Source organism: Aythya ferina (assembly GCF_964211825.1).
Source record: "Aythya ferina genome assembly, chromosome: 2".
In the NCBI taxonomy this organism is placed as follows: Eukaryota; Metazoa; Chordata; class Aves; order Anseriformes; family Anatidae; genus Aythya; species Aythya ferina.
The window spans coordinates 15,999,371-16,019,680 of NC_140297.1; the positions used below are offsets into that span (position 1 = coordinate 15,999,371).

The following is a 20,310-nucleotide window of genomic DNA, read 5'->3' on the forward strand; positions in this document are numbered from 1 at the left end:
TGTATTGCTTTAAGGAAACACTGCTTAGTCAGGACGTTTGATTGACTGCTCCCTGCTCTGCCACGAGTTTCCTCCCCAGCTTCATCTCTCTGCTGCACTTCTTCCCACCTGAAGCTGGCAGAAGTTCCTCTGACCTTCTTTGGAAGGCCCCGAGAGCAACTAATACCACACTACTTAGCAACTAGATATGTAATAGCAGGTTTGTTTCCTTCAACATTCCTCCCCTGGGTCAGCCTTTTCACCTCCCAGCTGGTCGAGCTGCTTCTCCAAATCCTGCCTTCGCAGCTCTAAAAGCCAAAACCCAAGAGAATACGCCAGATTTGGCAGCCAACAGGACTAGCCACAGGAGCATGGGTTACTGGGAAACCTCTGACATCGAGGCTGGAGCTGTCTTAAAAGAGTGAACAGAAAGAAGGGGGAAAAAAAAAACAGCAACTCTTTCATAGCTTGACAGAAGAGGAGGTTGGCAGAAAGAAGAAGAGAAAAGCTGGCAGTAGATAAAAGTATAAATAGCATTTTAAGAAGAGCAGGCTCGATTTACCAATTCAAGAACTTAATATTGCAATAGAGGACTTTTGACTGTTGCTTTTTACTTCTGACTAATACAAGCTCAGGAGTTTCTGGTATTTAGAAGCACCCAAGAGAGCTCAAACCATGAATCAGTTTCACCTAACTATGGTGGGATTTTTTAGTTTTGATATAGTGTGAAATGTTAAAAGTTGTGGCATATAAGATTTATATGTGGATTTTCTATATACAGCTTACAAGAATAAGGGAGCTTTAAGATCAAGTTGTTGCTGCCATTAACATTATACAAGTAAATGAAACATGCAAAGACTACAGTGACAAGTATGCTTTCACAAGCAGGTTTGTGATGGTCATGTATAGAAATACAAGACCCAAAGCAGCAGAGAATGGCAGGCTGTGATGGGAAGGGGGAGGGGGAACAAGCAGAAGAAAAAAAACAACCTACAACAAACCATGCTGCTCAGCCTGAGATAATTTTGCTCGTAATCTTGACAGCATTTAAGAAAGGGGCTAAACTTACTCCTTAAAGCAGCAGAGTTGATCATTACAGCAGGTTCCCCAGAATTACTCTCCTGAAGCAGTTATTGGTAGCCCTGAGCACGTTGGAGACTGCAAATTTATCTCCCCAAAACACACAAGACTGGAAAGGACGGCACTAAGAGGGAAGAAAAGCTACTACCGACGGCCTGCCTCCCCACACCAAATACCTGCTCTGCCCTCCTGCCACAGGCTGCCTCCTCCGCAGCGCCGACAGCTAACGTAGGCACGGCTCCAGGCCTCGGCTTCCTCGTGTCAGAGTTACTCAGCTGGGCTGGAGCCTGTTAATCTCCGTTCCTGGGCTGTCAGCTGGGAGGACAGGGACTCCATGCCGTGCTGCTGGTGCCCAGCAGAGGAGCAGGGCACACGGAGGAGCCAAAGCAGCCTGCTCGGCCGCGCTGCGAGGCCCTCCTCGTCCCCGCGGTGCTGATGGGGTGGATTTGAGCAACTCTGTTCTCCCTAGCACACACCAGCCCAGCTGCGAGGCTGTGTGAAAGGGCTTCACATCTGAAAACTGGGTGCCGAGCGAAGCAGCTTTGGTTTTGAGCACAGGGAAGGGATTTTAAGCCACTAAGCAAAGAGAAGAGAAAGTAAACAGTGAAACGGGAGCAACCAAAGGCAAGGGCAGATTTAGCACAGAGAACACCAAGTTTTCAAGTCCTGTTAAAAAAATAAAAAGCACACTAATGCTTTTGGGATCTTACTAGATTTAGTAAAGAAAGAAATACATCTTGTTGTTCAATGTTGCTTTTAATTTCTAAAATTAGTAGCTAAAAAGCGACTTCCTATCTTGGAAACCTTTAAAAAAACCTTCACTTAAAAATCGACTTGCAAAGCTCAATTAAAAAAAATAAACAGAAGAGCCCTACACAAGCGCACATGTAAATCGGAAAATACTGGTCGAAGTGTCAGATTAGGAAACGCTCACCCCAGGAGGTGTGGTTTGTGTTTTTTCTTCCCCTGAAGAGCAGCCTTAAGCTGTTTGGGGCAGTCTCAGAACGTGCAGGGTAAAATCGACACGAGCTGAAAACCCACAAGTTGGAGAGAAATTTCCCACAAGCCTTGTGTGAAAGACTGCCTCCTTATACTCGAGCCTTTGAATAGTGCTTTTCTTCTGAAACAAAGTGTATGAGGTACAGCGAACAAACTGTAAAGGTAACCAGGCCTTTTGTCATATAGTTCCTCCACCCACTTGTACTTTACCGCACAATAGCTCGTTTACAGATTCAGACCACTCCAGCTCCACGCAGAAACAATCCTTTATTGTGAAGTGAATCTACCACCAGAGTAAAATCTAAAAATACTGCGAAAAAAGTCTGTAACAATAGTTTAGGCAAACTCTACAATCCTGCCCTCAGAGACAAAGGCTTTCCCAATTTGAATGTGTAATGAAGGACTTAGTCACTCCTTACTTGGGGATGACTAACAGCCTGCAGAGGCAAAAAAAGGAAGAGAAGATATATTTATATATATACGTACCATACGGTAAATCATATTAAGCTGATCATCTCTTAAAATAAGATGACCATTCGCACCAAAGCCAGAGTAGAGGTACAGAAACCCACTGCTACTTCCCCTCCCGTATCCGATGGGGAGAACAAAGCACCGTGTGCTATAGGTGCATCCATCCCACAAAGCACCAGGTGCTATAGATCACTATAGGTGCATCCGTTCCCCAAAGCACCAGGTGCTATAGGTGTACCCGTTCCTGCCCACGATGACTGTGGGTGTTTGGTCCCACCAGCCAGCCGGCGCGGCAGGTACGGGAGGGCTCGGCACAGCACAGGCAGTGGACCACAAGGCCGAGGCAGCAGCCTGCCTAGTCAGCCGTACCTTAACGCAAGTAAATCACGGGCCAGGCTGTTGGGAAAGTCTGGGAGGAAAGACGGATAGCCTACCTACACTCTACTTGCACTTTCACCTCGCAGAGAATAGTTGCTCCATCCCCCACAAGCCCCCGTAATAGAATAAAGATAAACGCAGGGATTATGCCAAGTTGACCCCGGGCTTTGTTCTTCCCCTCCGAGCACATTCAGTGAAAAGGTCTAAACACACATCTGATTTGACAAGCATTCAGGTTCACAAAGAACGTGGGGAAAGTGAAATCATACTTGGGGCATTCATGGGTCCCTATGTCAAAGGTCACTTCGCAGTATTTCAGCTGCCGCTTGCTGAGGTCTGAAATGAACCAGCCTAAACTCCCACCACAACAGACAAGCGTATTCTTGGCTGGCACAAACTGTATTTCACAGCATGTTTAGCAAAGTTTAGCTCAGAGACAACATCAGCTCTGGACAAACATTTAAATGCCACAGCTGGCACTGTCTCATCCCTACAGCACTCTCCAGAAGGGACGAGTCATTTTCCTTTTTAGCCAGATTCTTGATGACAACTCAGCTCATTCATCTGCAGAATATTGAATTTTGAATTATTAGAAAGCTTAAACTAAGCATTTATATGGCTTCCCGCTTTAGGAAAAAGCCTGGGTTTTGTTGTTTTTTTAACCTAAAAGTTGCTTAGTTGGTTCCAGTATAAAGAAGACACATACAAATTACGTAGCTAAACCAGAAAGCACAAGAAGTTTTATTTAATAATTTCTTGGTGAAGTTCTCAGTTTATCAAACATTATCAGTCTTTGAATGTTCATTAAGGATGTTTAAAGAAGATAACTCAGCAACTTAACTTGAAACGGTAGCCGGCTGGACAGCTGCAGGGCTACAAAAAAAGGGGGGAGCAGCAGCAGAAAACCTGCTGAGAAATATCAACAGCACGGGAAAACAAACCTATTCTTCCGAAGCTTTTGTGAGGCGTGCTCACAGCTCGGAGCGGCACAGCGGTGAGCCCAGCTGGCGATTCAGCAGTGATCTCGAGCCACTTTATTCCAGAGGTGGTTTCACAGAAAGACGTTGGTTTGCCAGAGAGAATCCTGCCAGCTAACTTTGCTAACACCTCTCCTGAAGTTGAATGATGCCAGACATCAAACAGCAATGCCTCTTACTGCCACCCCTAGCTCCCATGCCAAGGTATTTCAAGTGCATCTGTCAAAAAGCAGCCTCTGCTCCTTGAGGTTTCCACCAAAAGCACCAGGTTTGGTGACACCACACCGGGTTTTGGTGACCCCAAAAAAGGCTGCTTCTCAAGGAAGCAGCAGGACAGGATGTTTTTAGTGGGACACGCTCCGTTACCTGACATGAATTAGTTGCATTACATTCCCTCCTCTCACACTCAAGCATCAATTTAAACAAGCTCTAGGCAGAAGCAAGCCTTCTTCCTTTTGATAGATGCAGGTTTTGTGCTTCCTTGAGAGTTTTCTTTCACTTGTTCTTTTTGGCGAAGGAAATAGGTCCTCGTGAATGTCCAGATGTCCAATACGACTTCTCCATCTACACCCTTCCCCCGTGAAAAACTAAGAACCCAATTTAAATAGAAAACTGATGTAATCTGGAGATGGAATATTTTGTTCCAGGGCCCTCACGCCTAAGTGGAAACCCATACGTAACAAGCTTTCCGTGAGTGTCCCACTTACCGAAATGGACAAAAACATTAAAAAATAAGGACATGCTTCTAAAAAGGTTTGGGACAGGAGGCATGACTAAAAGGCCTTGTCCTTCCTCAAGTGAGACCACTAGGATGACGACACAGACACCATAAATCAAGACAAGCCTCACATCTCTCCAAATCTCTTTTGTCCCTCAGTGGGAACAAAGCACATTACTTTTCTAATGACTGCCAGATCATGTTCAGGACATTATGGAAATCCTTCCTATTTTATCATGCTGTGGAAGTGAACAGATTCATCATCTTGGTGCAGTGGCTAACTAGTTTTAGAACATTCTGAGTTGTGTAGCAGGGTACGATGGCCGCAAGGCGGTTTAAGAACATGTAAGGTACAGAGGAGTAAGGTTTCATACAAAATAGCAACGCAGGTATTGAATAGACATCACCGATAGCACCCAGTGCAGTAATATCAGGATGCTTCTGGCTGCGCAGTTTTCCCAAACACCCTTAAAAATCAAAAGGAAAGCTACAGACATGCAATGAATGGATCTAAAAAATTTTGAAGGCTGACTGGTCTGCGGTGGGTTACATTTCAGCCTTTGCTGAAGAGTTCGTGACTACGAGATACAGACAGTTTTCACTGCAGTGCACAGGTATGAGAAAGGAAGGTGCGTGCTTTTCGAGCAGCAGCTCTAGGTGACGTGCATTTGGATTCCCTCCACTGCCTAAAATGACACGACCAAATGCTGAGACAACTGAACCAAGCCTCCAGTCTCATGTTTCTCACCGAGTCTGGCAGCAGCCACCTCAACTCGAGAGGACTGGCTCCTGGCAAAACCCAGCGGGGCCTCATTAACAGTAAGCATCTTCCTGGCAGGAGAACATAGAGCATGACTTCAGTTACCAGAACTCACAGCTGCCGGAGAGGGAGAGGTGGATAACTTGTTCCTTGAAGTTCCTGGTCAGCTGGATGAGATATATGAGTTCACTACCCCACCTAGGTGGGAGAGCAACGTTGCACTGACGTCTTTAGCTTCTCAGAAGTACTACTCTGTTTTAGGATAAACATGAGGCTTTTTAGCATTTTTCTCTGAAGTGCATCCAAGAGAATCTTCTTCCTACTCACGGAAAAGAAATCCCACAGAATTGGAGTCGCGGGGATTCAAATAGGCCCTAAGACACACAGGAAAGATGGGAACAAACAGCATCTCAGCCAGATGACAAAAATCTCATCAGTACCTCAACCAAAGCACAAAACCTTTCAGGAATGAGACTCGTTTCTCAGTCTGAGTCTGAAGAGAACCCTGTACTCCAGTTTGAAAGAAAGCTACAAAGTGCATCCGTGGGTGTAACACAAGCCTAACAGCACCAGAACAGGCTGTAGACACCTGCACCTGAACATCTAGCTCAGCTGAAGCTAAGGGGACCTGGTTTTCTGAGAACACTGTTTTAAATACATGACTTGGAGCCAGAAACACAAATGTATGGAAAGCTATGGAAAGGCATAACAGTAACTCTTTTCTTAATCAAATCGGTGACATGTGAACAAGTATTCAAAAGACGAACCAGCCAAGAAATGTCACTATGCTCCAGCCAGTGTTAGTGATGGTTTTTCCTCTATCTTTACTAGAATCCCATTTTAAAGCCACAAACAGGGAGAGACCAGCGATGTTCCCCCTTACCCTTTATTAGCTACCTAGGAAAACAGCTCACTGATTTTCAGTATGTTTTTGTAGTCATGTTTTTAGTTTGGTACCACTGCAACACATTTATCTCACAGGCAGAAGGACTTGAGTAATGAGACCATGAGAAAGTTTTTAAGTAGTACGTCTGAAAAACATAAATATCGATACTGAAAATGATGAGTAAGCTGGGATTTTAGCTGCCCCTTGTACAGCAGAGGTAAGAAAGAATAAGCCTACTAGAAGACACATTTTCTTTCTCAAAGTGAAAAAACAGTCCCTAAGACTCATTTCTACAGAACATGGGAAACTAAAACCAGTATTTTAGTTTTCAGTTGTTATCAGAGTGGCACAGAACATCTGGAACACAACAAAAACTGATCTCTGCCAGCTATGCCCACACACAGCCAAGAATGCCACCTGCCACACAGCCAGCTATCCACAAGGAATGGAAGTGATGGCTTGAGCAGGACATTTGTCTGAAAATCTTTAGGAGACCGCTGTTAAGCCACAATAACATCTCATCATCTCTTCTGCTAAAGTTCTTGAGCATCAGTCAGTCTTTTGCACGAAGTGAAGTTAGCACTCACCGTTATTAATGAAATTTAGATGATATTAGTTCTGCTAATGTGTCTTTTTCTGCTGGTTTTTAAATGGTTCACTTTAGTCTCCTCATCCATGGCATTATTGTCCCATGTCTCAGCATCAACTTAAGAAAAAAAGTACTTCTGCAGTAAATAAAGATATTTCTCAAGCAGATTTTATTATTTGTGAAACATATCCCTGGAAGCGTCATTTATTTATAGGGGGCAAGATTTTCAGTTAGACGAGAAGATTCCAGGTTGGACTTATTCTTGACACAAGACACTTGCATCCATCCAGTTTGTAAAGTAGGCCTGGAGCTAGTGCATGGTTTTGGGGGGGAGGCTTGAGGAAATTGCCCACCCTCCCCTCCGTCTCCTTCACGTAGCAGTTCACTACCGCAGAGATGCTTGTGAGCACTCAACCTACAGATAACAGCAGACAAATCAAACAAAAGGTAATTACGTGGTTCTAGACTGAATTAGGGACCGACAGCACATCACCATAAAACCTCAGCTTCCGTGCCTTAACAGCAGGGCGTTTGTCAAAGCTGAAGGCACAGGCTGGCCATCAGGACTTCGCATACTGAGGTGGAATACAGAGCAGCAAGCTATGAGGGTCTGTAACAGGGAGAACGCTTAAAAAAGGAAAAGGTTGAGAACTGGAAAGGTACAGCGTGCACTAAGACTATATTTTACATTTAAATACAGAACCTTATCCACACTAACTAAATGATAATTCTCAAGCTATCAGGTGTAAGATCTAGATAAACTTCTCAAGCTTCCTTGCTGCAGGGAATGTCTACAAGAGACACCTGGGAATGGCCCACAGCCTGACCAGCCGGACTGACACACCATAGCACTTACTGCACAAGGTATACCCCATCACGAGACTGCTTTTATAAATGCTTTGAATAATTCAGCACAGAGAAGTTTATTGAACAGATCCTTTTGTACCTGCAAACTTCTCATAGCCAGCATTTTAACCAGCCTACTGCACTACTGCAGCCTAAATACCAGAGAAGCAGAGTAACACTGTCTGCCTGAGGAAGAAACCTTCTTTCTCTACAACCTAAATACCTTTAAAACAACAAGAACCACATTTCCTATTTCTCCCTCTGGCTAAGTGAAGTTGAGCTTTCATCTGCTTTATGGTTCTTTGTCTTTAGTATTCTGTAACTTTCTGAAATCTGTCCTGAAAACCAGCCGCAGCTCAGCATTACAGCTGTGCTAGGCCAGGTCAGCCCAAGGCAGCAATACCTCTCTCAGCAGGACATGTGTGATCATAAAAGTTGGAAGAGAAGAGAACAGTTCTAAAATTTCTATTCATATTCATTAACGCAGCTTAGGAAACTTAGAAAAGTTGCATTCGTGCACAACCGTGCCTTTAGCAGGGCCAATTCAACCGGAGATGCTGGAGGACTTGTACAACACGCAGCTACCTCCTTCCCTTGTACCCTGTACTTTTACCCCATTGCCTCTGGATCCCCTACCAACCACTGGTGACTCAAGAACCAGACACCTCCCACAGCATGCCTCAGCAGTCGCATGAGCACAGGGAAGGGTGAGGAAAGAAAAACCACAAATCCTCTCATACTAAACTGGCCTGGGAAGTACTTTACTTGTCTCCATCTCCAGACCATCCACTCTTGGAGACTGTTAACCGAGCTTTTGTTTTAACACCAGCTTCCTTCATAAGCAGCCGGAGTTTACAGGGCCATAAAAACCTCATATGATCACAGAAACAGTTCGGAATTGTGAAATCAAAATGCATTTTATGTGAACTAATACTGCTATGAAGGGAGGAGTAACTGCATAGCTCTGTAAAATAATCGGTCTTAAAGTCACCCTCATTTGTTCCTCTTTTTGGAGTGGGGGTGGTTTAAGCACTTTATTGCTAGATAGGAAGGGACACAAGCACTACTAACTTGAAGAAGGGATCTCCTTAAAGAAAATCAGTCAAAGAGGTAGTATGAAAAGCAAAGTGCAGAAAAAGGGGAGTTTTTCCAAGGGATGCAGCCCACATAGCACACAGAACATGTCCAGGACAGTCACAACCAGACCAGGCACAACACAAGAAGTAACACAAGGGTTATTCCAGTAGTACTCCAATTTATTAAAAGTACAATTTATTACAATTGCATACAATTCTGTACAATTTGTGTATTTTGTTGCTAAAGTGTAGATTTCCAGGGTCCATATCAGTTGTATCTACAGCAATGTACCAAGAAGGCTCCAACAAGCAAGACAAACTACAACAAATAAAGTCAAGAAATTTCTTAAAACGTAAGCATTTCAGGACAAGCTTTGCCTGTTTGGACAATTCTTCCACATTCTGACACAAAAATAATTCAGCATATATAGTTTGCAAGTCCATTGTCACCAGAAGTTGTCCTCATTTCCTGAGCCATCCAGGAAGATGCTCCATTCAGATTAAATGAAGCAGTGCACTTCTTTTGTAGAACGCCTTTTAGGAGCTTGCATGCCACAAAATCCAGAAAGTCTTAAAACTGTTATTGGAGTTTAGGAGGGCAACAGCAGCCACTACTGCTTATGCAAACAGTAAACTGTAGAAGAAACAGCTTTCTTCAACACCAGATTCTTAGAGCAGATAAGTGTAGCTGTCAAAATCTTGACAGGATTCCTACCTATTTTTCCTGCTACTGTGCTCTGCACACAGGCTTGTACCTCTGCTCTATCCAGATTACTACAGCTTTGTATTTTAAATCCTCCTCCAGCATCTGGATTCCCTCTGTCTCAGCCAGCCATATTTCTGGCCCAGTTTCCTTCAAATCTGTATTAGCACATCTTCCAGAAGACTTAAACCCAGCACACTTCTGCAAGGTAGATTATCTAATCCTGCGACTAATCAAAACACTAGAAAGAAAGATTAACAAGAAGGGAGAAAAGAGACACCTGCACAGTGAAAATGAAACCAAGCTGTCACGCTATTACTCCCTTCCTTCCCCCACGTGTATATACCAGGCAGGAGCAGTCAGCAGTAAGCACATCATCCACTTAGCTCACGGGTATCTTCCTGCTAGAAGGATCTTCAGCACTAGTCGGTAGAGCACCTAGGAATACTTTTGACAGTCGAAAAAAAAAAAAAAGTTTATTTTACACCCATTAACATGATCATAAACCAAAGGCTATTCTCTGCAGCTCCCCAGCACAGATACCCTCCGTGGCAGGCTTGTCATTTTTTGCTTTCTAATGGAGTCATTTTATTGTATGCGAGAAGCCTCGGGCATTCTGTGCAGCCTATTACTCTTTGCTGCCCACATTCAGATGGCTAATCTGCTATCAGCCAGGAGCTCCACAGACAAAAGGAAAGGCAGGGGAACAGCACACATGGCTGTGCACACACGCACACACTTCGGCTGCAAAATGTTTCCACAGTAGACCCAAGGTCCAACGAGAAGACATTTGCTGCCTCTGCGGTTGAATAAAGGCATACGAGTTCTTTAAAGGTAGATGGGCTGGGTAGAAATTTAAAAAAGCCTAAGTAGAATTCCTCTTAAGATACATTAGGGCACAAACTTGGAAGGCCTTAATGGTGAGGGCACATCTTAACTTGAAAAGTCAAATATCTTTCTATTCCGGTGATTTGCTGTACAACAACTTCAAAATGCTTACAAATATTGGTTATAATTAGAAAGATTAAATAAGGGCTAAAGCTAAGCCTAAATATAAGCTAAATATAATATAAATATGTCCTGTGAGACATGATTTACGTGTTCCTGCTCTGGCAGGGGATTGGACTAGATGATCTTTCAAGGTCCCTTCCAATCCCTAATATTCTGTGATAAGCAACAGTAAATTACTAGAACAAGACATTTGGCAAGTTTTCAATTCTAGCATTTCTGTTTTCTTACCTGCCTGAAAAATAACTCAGACTTATTAAAAAAAAAAATAAATAGCAAGTTTCCCTATATCCCAAAAATATTTTTACATAATATGCAAGAACAAATGTAGTGAAATGATTTGCATATCATACTGCAAGCAAGGAGGTTTCTGTGGGTTTGTGTGTTTTGTTTTTTTAAGTTGGGGTAAAGTAAACAGATAAGACTTGTTATTGCATACCAAAATAAAGAAAATGCCCACATTTGACAGAATTCTTATTCTCCTTTCCTTTCTGAAGGGATGTCTCTCAGCAGAGTCAAATACAGAACTGGCAAAAGGGACATTTTTTGAGCATCAGATCTACAGGCAGAGTGCAAAATTCTCTGTCAGGATCACAAAAATCATGACACACAATAGAGGATTATTCAACTAGGTCTACCCATACCCTTTGCAACTCAAAAGCTAAAATTCTCATTTTTGTGTGAACTGGCTTAGCTCACAGAAACAGAAAGTCTGCCACCAGTTTTAGCCACTCACACGCTCAGGTACCAGTCTGCTTCGTCCTTCCCTGAAGTCCCTCCCCAGCCACACAGGCTGGTCACCCAAGGCGTGCTTGATCTCACGTGGTGAGGTGTGGAAAACTATGGCATGTTATGCTGTGTTATGTCCGGGGAACAATTCCTGTTTTCCCATGCTACAAGTACCAATTCAGCGTTGCTTCTTGTTTCTCTTATTCCACTTTGAGGCAGAAACAGCTCTCCAGCACTTTGATTCCAGGTTACTTCCAGTATTTGTTGTAAATATAATTAGAGTTTTAGGAATAGAGTATGTCAGACAACATTAAAATCTGCTAAAGTCTTATAAAGAGGAAAAGTTGTCAGAACTGTCTTTTCCACAGAATTAGTCTGTGTTCATCATAGTATCATTATTAAGTTTACCCTGCGTTACCACAGGGAGCTTTCAATAGACTAATCATTAATAGATTAAGTTATTGGATATGATAAACATACATACATATGTCTGTGAATTTAATTCCTATTGCAAACAAATTCCCTCTCAGCACCCAAAACAGCTAGAACATATCAAATGTATTATTGCAAGTCATTCAGAGGGCTCTCACCTGAAGTTTAAGTTTGGCAAGAGCAGGGTGTTTTGCTGCCTTTGAAGCAGAGAAGCAGTGAACTCCCCCTGCGGTACAAGTCCCCAGGAAGAACTTCACTTCTGCGGCAGCACCATCCCTGGTGGTACTCTGCAACCTTATCTTTCTCTCCCACATGTTCAAGGTGAGAGGGGAAAAAAAAAAAACACACTGCATTTGCATATGTAATTATGGTGTAGCTCTGCAGTGAGCTAAAAATTACTGGAAGTTGAAAACAGATATGCCTGATGACCACACCTTAGCTTTTCAAATGAAAACGCTTTGCAAGGAAAGGGAAGGGACAGCAGCAGGGAAGGAAGCCAGTCATTACAGCGCCAAAGCTGCTTCAATGTCCTCGTTCACCACCTCACGCTCTTTGCAAGGCCAGCTGTATGTACCTAGGTCTGTCCTGTGAACAATACTGTAAGAATGAATCCAGTAGAATGTGACTAGTTCTGCTTTCCTTGAATTCCCAATACAGCTATTGGGTAAATACTAGGAACAAAGGAAAACCTACGGGAAGACATGCAAAATCAGATGGAAGACTAAATAGGCTACAGATTCTGAATGAGATCTCCTTTTCCAGCCCAGGACTTGACATGTCTCACCCTACATATTATACAGGAACCTCAGAGAAAGAATAAAGCAGAACAGCAAGTGGGAAGAAGGAAAATCTGATGTATACCCAAAAGGACATAAGGCAGAATTTCCTCAAAATATCAAGGAAAAATTGTTTAAATACAAGTGTATTTAGGAAAAATGGACAACTCATCTCCCTTATTTTTTTCCTTAATGCCCAAAACCGTAGGTGTTAGATATCAGTGGGGGAGTTGTTAGACAGAGCAAACAGGAAAACCCAACCTTTAGGTCAAATCCACCAGTTTAAGAAAAAGCAACCCAAGCCCTGTAATTAAGGTATGATTTTCTGTTCTTTAGCTCTCACTTTTTTTTCAGATGGAATAGATTTCCCCAGGCCTTTTTCAATCATGCCACATTTGTGATGTTTTGTAATTTCATTTTGCTTTCTCCCATATATACTCAGTGGACAGATGTCTCTACAAAACAGAAAATTGCCCTCAGTATCTGTCAGTCGTCTGTCAGACAGAATTTGGAAATGAACATTGGCTGAAAAAATGAAAACATTTCATATCACAGTAACTGAAGGTACTATCCAGCATCACTTGACCAAGTAGCATTTGATCCGAGCAAGGCCAGGAGCACTAAATCACAAGGAAAAAATACTCTACCACATCAGATATTCAACCCCTTTTTTTTCCCCAGGTACTGTCCATGAAAGTCCCTCTCAGGAGCATGGTGCAAAACCAGGTTTATAAACCATTTGCCTCTGGTGCTCTTGCCAGCTCCTCCAATGTAGCTCTACTACTTGACTCCTGAGAAACAACAACAAAAAACGCACACACAGAAAAGCATGGAGGAAAACAGAATATCTGTATTAACTCTCCAAAAGAAAAAACACACTAGAAAGATATATTCAAGCAGTAAAGGGAGAGTTATTTATTTTCCTGCCACACTTCATAGCACTCTTTCACAGTGGAACCAGACAGGTTCTTTAGTGCTTAAAGTAGTTTCATGAGTCCTTCTGCTTAATCAGGTTTGCTAATCAGAGACCCTAATGGGATAGGATGGAGCACAGAACTGTTTTATTGAAAAAGAAAACAAACAAACAAAACTCTCTCCCCTAATTGAGCCCCCTAACAGACCAAGAAGAACACATTCATCATTATGCGTGTTCACTTGCTTTACACAGTTCTCCAAAAACAGGATAGATGGAACATATTGAAGGCCAAGGAACAGGGGCGATGCTACCAAACAGAAAGCAAACGTTTGTAAGGGAAGTGACAAAGGATAGCAGTTTTCAGGTTTTTAACCTCTGGGTGACAGCAGTTGTTAACCAGACTGCTTTGCAACAACAGGGTAAAGTCCTCCCATCAAGGAGATTGTGACAGCTGGGAATGACAGCTGAAAAAGGAGCGAGCTGAAGCAGGCTGCTTTCAATCAGTATTGACTTCTCGAAGATGAGAAAGCATATTTTTAGTTAACTTCTGTTGCTCTGAAAAAAAACACGTTAAAATAAAAGATACCATCACGTTCCATTAACAGCATCAGAAACAAACACAAGGAGAGGGGAAGTGGGGAAAAAGAAGGCTTCCTTTCTTCCCTGTTAGAGGTTCCCTGGGGGGACAAGCACACAAGCCTGAAGGAGGCTGGTTAACATGGCTAGCACCAGCCAACTGAGACATCCGAACGAATGCTGCCCAGCTGCTCCATATGCAAAGACTCACCCTTAACAAGTTTCTTCTTTCTGCTCTACCACCTACCCTCGCAGGATGTGAAGGTAAGCTGTCATGTAAGACATTTGCACAAGGAATCCGATGTACAGGCATGGTTACTGCAAGAGAAGACTTCGTACGTTTATTTTTACTACCTGAAAGGTGCTTACATGGTGGCAAGGGATAGTATTTTTCTCAGGAGTACTGAAATAGATTTATAAAGCTATGCTGTGTTTAACAGCAGTCAGTATTTTATAAGTCTCATTCGTGTGGAGTGGGCTTTCCATTCTCCTCAACTGTCACACAGGAATTCTTCTAATCTACACAAGAAAGGGCCAAATAGATTACTAAATAAACAAACTAAGGCTCATCACAAGAGGAAAGCTTAAAATAATCCCATTCTTTAAAAGAAGAGGGCAAGCAAAGATTAAAAGCTACAACTGTGAACAGCTTTTACATATCAAACTTCTGTTATTCTTTCCAGTAACTTAAAAATAAGACCCCAGACAGCCAGAAAAGCAAATTGAGACCAGTGAGAAATACTTGTGCAACACTGGAGCAGAAGGCACAGAAAACACATGTGCAAAAACACCAGCACGCAACTCCAAGAATTCCACAGTTTCAAGGCATGACCTAATGAATTGAGGGCCAAGCTATTTTCTCGTTCAGCCAAAGGGGACCAGACCCATGCCCATCTCTGCCCCAAAGGCCACCACAGCCTATCAGACCCTCACCAAGAAGGAGCCCACCAGCCCTCCTGTTCCACCTTCTCTCTCCTGTGCATCCCCAACCCACAAGTACACCACTGCCTAGCAGGTTGCTTTTACATGCAGCGTTCCCTACACAAGAAAGGGTCCCCATCTCATCTACGGCAGCATCCCACAGCTGTAAGGACACACTGGCAAGAGGGTCCCCATCCCACAGCTGCCCCTCACCCCCAGCTCCTCTGGGCCAGGGGCCCCTCGCTATGTCCAGCAGCCCCCGTGCCCCCAGCAGCAGAGCTGAAGCTCGGCCTTGGCACGTGTTTGCTCAAGCAGGCTTTCGAGGCCTGACATTTATTTACACACTTTGGGGGAATTTTTGTTTTAAGGAGGAGTTATGCTTTATTTATTTATTTATTTACCTAGCAGTCACTTTCAAACAGTAGAGACACCAGCCCTATGCCGAGACTCTCCTTGAGACATTACATGAGACAGCACCTGAACAAGCTGTGTCTGCCCAGGCATTAACCCCACACATCAGAGGAGGGATTCCAATTTTAACAGCATAGGTCCTAAATCAATTCTCTGTTTTAAATTTGACTACCTGCACATCATAGTACTTACATTTTAAGATCAGAAAATATTACCAAAGAGTTCAGAAATACCAATTCTAGTCCTCTAACTCATCATTATCTCAACATTGGCTCCAGACAGGAAGCACCAGCACTGCAGATACTATCTTAATGCCACTTAGAGATGACTAAAGAGAAAACTGAGTTTTGCATATTGCCCTGTTTGCTGAAAGTACAGGTTTCTCAACACAATAAACATGAAAAAGTTTAGATACTTGAACTGAAAGGAATTGTAACTGCTAAGTGATAAATCTGTTCTCTCTCTTTAAGGCTGCAGATGAAGCCAAACGCGAGGGTAGTCCCAAGGATTAAAAATGGGCTGAGATTCAGTCTTGCTATAGACTTCCTGTGTGACCCTGGGGAAGTCACTTGAGAATTCAGGCCTCAAAAATAACAGGCCTCATATAGCTGCCAGAACAAAGCACCAGAGTCTGAGACCATCGCTGCAAGCTGGGTCCTGCTTGATCGCCCATAACTGCAAGGATCCGACCTGGTGAGCCCCTCTGGAAAACACAGGTAAGTAGGAGCACAACTTCAGGAGTTTGATATTAGGCACCTAGAGATCATTTAGAATCACATTTTGAAAACTGAAAAAAGCCCTGGATTTGCAGTCACCAAAGCACACCACATGTTCATCGGCTTGTGGTATCAATTTCCTAGTTTCTGAAGTGACCATAAACAGCTAATGAGTTGAAAGCAGTGATCTTATATTTTTGGTAACCAAGTTTAGAAATAGGGATCCTTAAGTGCCGTGTGGCTAGATCCTGCAGTTCTAGCAGCTTCCCTGCCCTGCAGGGCACTTGCTCAGAAAATCAGTTAAAAAACAAAGCAAAAAACACAAGCCAAACTTCACAAAACCAGGCTTTATTTCTTTAACATAGGGATACAGTTCCACACACGTTAGAAATGCCTGCCATCCCTCACTGGCATTTTAAACCCCATTAAAAGAGACATTTTCACGGGAGGAAAGGCCCTGCGCAGATATTTTCCCTTTAGATTACTCCAGCCTCTCCCCCACACTGCAAAACTTCCACAAGAACAAGTCACAGGACACCAAAACCACATCGCCCGCAGCTGGGAAGGAGCCGTAGCTGGCTGTAGGCTCGTTTCTCCCCGCACTACCAAGGCAGGGGCTGGGTTACAGAGCCAGGGCCCAGGCACGCAGCTCGGCAGCGCTGGTATTAGCGGGACCCGCTGTAAGGCCCTGAGAAGGCAGCAGAAAGACTCGGCGGGGAGGAATATCTGATACAACAGGAAGCTGCCAACAGAACGTTGCAGCTGAATTCAGAGTCAGAGCCTCAGACTTCACTTAAAAAAAAAAAAAAAAAAAAAAAAAAAACTAATCTGGATGATCTGCAATTTGGAGGGCCATGTCCCGAGTGGAAGTCCCACCTACCTACTGCTTTTCACCTGCTGTTCCAGCAGCGTATTGACGACAGTCCTGTAAGCAAGGAAAACTGTTTCAGGCAGGTAACCACCTTAAAAAGCCCTGCTTCAGGTAACTAATTGCCGTCAAACGCTGCTTCACAACCATTAAAATAACAAGCAGAGATTACTGAGAGAAAAATAAAGATTACAACACTTTAAAAAGTATTCCCATCACATTTCAGTAGCTAAAAATTAAAACAGAAGCATGACTGGTTTCTACGAGAAAAGACTTCCTTTGATTCAAACAGTTAATTCAGTTGTCCGTGTAGACCTGTTCACTGTGCCTGGAATTTTAACTCGGGCTACATTCCTCAATTCCCAAAATGCAAATTTAAATTAATGCCAGAGTGAAAGCGCGATACCTAGCGAAAAAGAAAGGGAGGGGGGCACAAGAGGAAAGGCAGGACAAGGAATGCTGTATCCCCAGCGCCGCTAACACCTGACATCCTGCCAGTAGTTAACACCTCGGAGCTCACAGAGACACGCCGTACTTCTGGCCGATTCAAAGGCACTGGGGCTCTTCTTACAGGCCGTGGCTTCGTAACAAGACTACGTATGAAATGATTATGTAATAAAAATAAAGAGGAAAAGAGGAAAAACTCACATGTAGAGCAACTGAAACAGCACTCCCACAAATCAATCTATGTAACCTTTTAGTGACTTACTGTTACCAAGGGGGGGAAGCCTGCCTCATACCTTCTCCTGTCCTATCTGACAGCATGTAGGAATTACTATTTCATACATTCTTCTTCACGTGTACCTCCAACGGTAAAAAGAACTGAAAGTATATTTACAACGGTTTCAAAACACAAATACAAACAGTTGATAACATCTTTAAGCCAAGAAACTCAAAGCATTTTGCTCATTTTACTTGTCTCAGTATTGCAGAAGAACAAGACGTCTTACTTTTAGTTTTCCTTTTAATAAGAATTAAGATAATCATAACACATGCGAGAAATGCTGAGAAAGCAACTAATCTGATCCTGCCAGCCAATTCATAATAGAATAAAAAAAAACTTTTGCTGAGACTGAATTTATTAAGTTTGCTCTGTATTAGCAGAGCGTGACAGTGCAGATGACTGGCAAAATCACGTCCCTCTTTTCTCCTCCCCCTTTCTCTGTCATTTTTTGATAGCAGAAGGGAGAAGGTAGATAGGAAGAGAGACTCCCAACCAGCACTGTGCTCCTGCTTTATCAGCCTGGTGCTGTCGTCTTAACACTTGGCTAACTGCTTCAGTGCAGGGGAGGCTTTCATGTACTGGCCAGAAGTAAGGACAACGACGCAGAACAGTTTTCTTCAGGTATGAGAAGTGCCAGATTTTCTTGTTAGCGAAGGCTCTAATGGTAGCACCAATCGGCTGGTTTGCTGATCTCCTGCAGTGGCCAATAAAGAAGGCAGACAAGGGACCAGCTCTCCGGTTAAGGAGGTAAGACTGTCTTCCCAGCTCCACTTAATGCATCAGGATGGCAGCCATAAGTTCTGGCTCTCAAGCACAGGGACAAAAAAAAAAGAAAAAAAAGAAAAGTTTACAGTACAAGAATAGCTGTGCTAAGCTTATCAACAGATAAACAGAAGGAAAGTTTACAGTACAATAACTTAATACCACAGCCCAGCATTGTTCACTGGCACACTGGGTATCGAGTGCCATCTCCCTCTGATCTCCCCCTCCGTGTGTACGAGGTAGAAACGAGGCAACTGGAACAGCACAAAATTGATTTAGTGTACGCTACAAACAAGGCACTTGCTGAAGCATCTCCTGGACACTGATCTTGGATTAACGGAAGATACTAATCCGTGAGAGCAAAGTGCGTTTAGAGATCTAGAAGAAAAATCAGTCTCACACCTATTTTAAAGGTTAAAGGGTTAACATTTGTCTAGCCATTTTCTTTAGTAAACATTTGCAAGTCAAACAAAAACCCACTGCTGAGAAATCTCTATTATCCAGAATCTATTATCTAACCGATCCTGATGCTTCAGTGCACAATGACTGAAGTTGGTTTTAATTCCTCAAAAAAAAAGAACCAGAAACAGCCTAAAACAAGCCATCTATTTCACACGGCAGAACTACTCGATACAGGCTCTAAGGCATTTTATAATAAGAAGGGTGCAACGACGAGGTCCAAAAGTGATGAAGATGAAAGATACCTGGAACGCTACCGTGTCTTACACACCTTTTGTTTTCTGCGAGTGATACATGCCGCAGACAAAACGTTTGGTGCTTAAACAGCCTCAAATCTGTTTTTCTAATATTAAGCACAAAGGAAAAACACTGACAGCAAGCGTGGTAAATAAATCCCTCCCTTGAGAACGAAAGCAGCAGACAGGAGGGGGCTGACATGCATGCAGGAGAAAACTAAACACCATCTTTTTTTCTACCTGCACAAGTTGCCATTTGCTGCAGCGATCAAGAATCTCTTTTTCCCCGTCGACTTCAAAAGCTAGGCTTTCAGAGAATTTCTCTCGCCAGTCATCTGTTGATATGTTTTAAGAGCATGATATTCGAATCACTGGATCTTTAAGAGAAAAATCCATTTTCTTTCCTGTTCAGGTAAACATGTTTACAGCTCCTGCACAGGCACTGGGTGGTTCAGACTCACATGTCACACACATGTCGTCAGCAAGAAGAAAAGCCCCTTTTTCTGATCATCAACATTTTAAATAAGGCAAAGAGAAAAGCACTTTCCAAACTTACCTTCCGCGGAGCCAAATCCTGAGCTAAACACAAATATTTACGCTACAACAAGGAATTAAGGACGGCGCTCGCGTAAACGCAAATACTCGCTGCGAAACGCACAGGGCGAAATCAAGAAAGCCCCTCCTAAGTTCCAAGCCATCAGACCAACTCGCTGGCCCCTGGCAAGGCCACCCTTTGGGAACATTTTACTCCTGGAGCAGCCGGGGAGGCAGGAGCTGAGCCCCTGAGATATTTCCGAGGCCGTCCCCTGCCTGTGGAAACGTCTCGGATCGCGGGCGAGAGCCTTCCTCTCGGTGACCCCGCGCAGGAAATGCCACATAAAACCTAAAATTGCCAAGGAAGGTTACAAAACCTCCCGCTGTACATCCTATCACCCGGAGTTGCTGCGAGCACCCGGCTACTTCTCTATTTTTATTTATTTATTTGTTATTATTTTTTTCCCCCTCCCTCCCCCAAGAAATTAAGTGCGGAGTGGGTGTACGGAGCGCTACCCCCCCCCCCCCCCCCCCCTCACCACGGTGTACCTCCAGAAGAGGCATCTTAAAGTAACACACGTACCCAAAAGAGATTAAAAAAAAATAATTAAAAAATAAATAAATAAAGAAGGGAAAGAAGAAGAAGAAGCCGGGCAGCCCTGAAGTCTGAAACGTAAATGTAATTCCTTATATAGACCGCAGCACTGGGTCGCACACAGGCAGGGAGAGAGAGAGGAGAGAGAGGAGAGCGAGGGGGGCCCCCGGCCGAACCGTTACCAG

At 43.5% G+C, this 20,310-nt stretch overlaps 1 protein-coding gene and 1 long non-coding RNA gene across 6 annotated transcripts in view; one reads left to right on the forward strand and one right to left on the reverse strand.

Annotated features, from left to right (window-relative positions):
* ZEB1 (zinc finger E-box binding homeobox 1) overlaps positions 1–20,310 on the reverse strand; it is a 124,724-nt gene that overhangs the window by 103,834 nt on the left and 580 nt on the right. Inside the window, exons 1-2 of one of the 5 annotated variants that reach the window (XM_084511312.1) lie at positions 19,553–19,987; positions 19,237–19,331 (exon numbers count right to left, since the gene is read on the reverse strand). The exons of 2 other annotated variants lie outside the window; for them this stretch is intronic. In XM_084511312.1, coding sequence (XP_084367438.1) covers positions 19,237–19,252 — 16 coding nt within the window. In that variant the 5' untranslated portion in view covers positions 19,253–19,331; positions 19,553–19,987. Of the gene's footprint in view, positions 1–19,236; positions 19,332–19,552; positions 19,988–20,310 lie in introns of those variants that run through there. 2 more of the 5 variants (XM_084511311.1, XM_084511314.1) reach the window with 2 other exon arrangements.
* The window catches only part of LOC311432827, a 37,292-nt gene continuing 25,906 nt past the window's right edge, over positions 8,925–20,310 (forward strand). Inside the window, exon 1 of the long non-coding RNA XR_014690365.1 lies at positions 8,925–15,947. This is a non-coding gene — a long non-coding RNA (uncharacterized lncRNA). The remainder of the gene's footprint in view (positions 15,948–20,310) is intronic.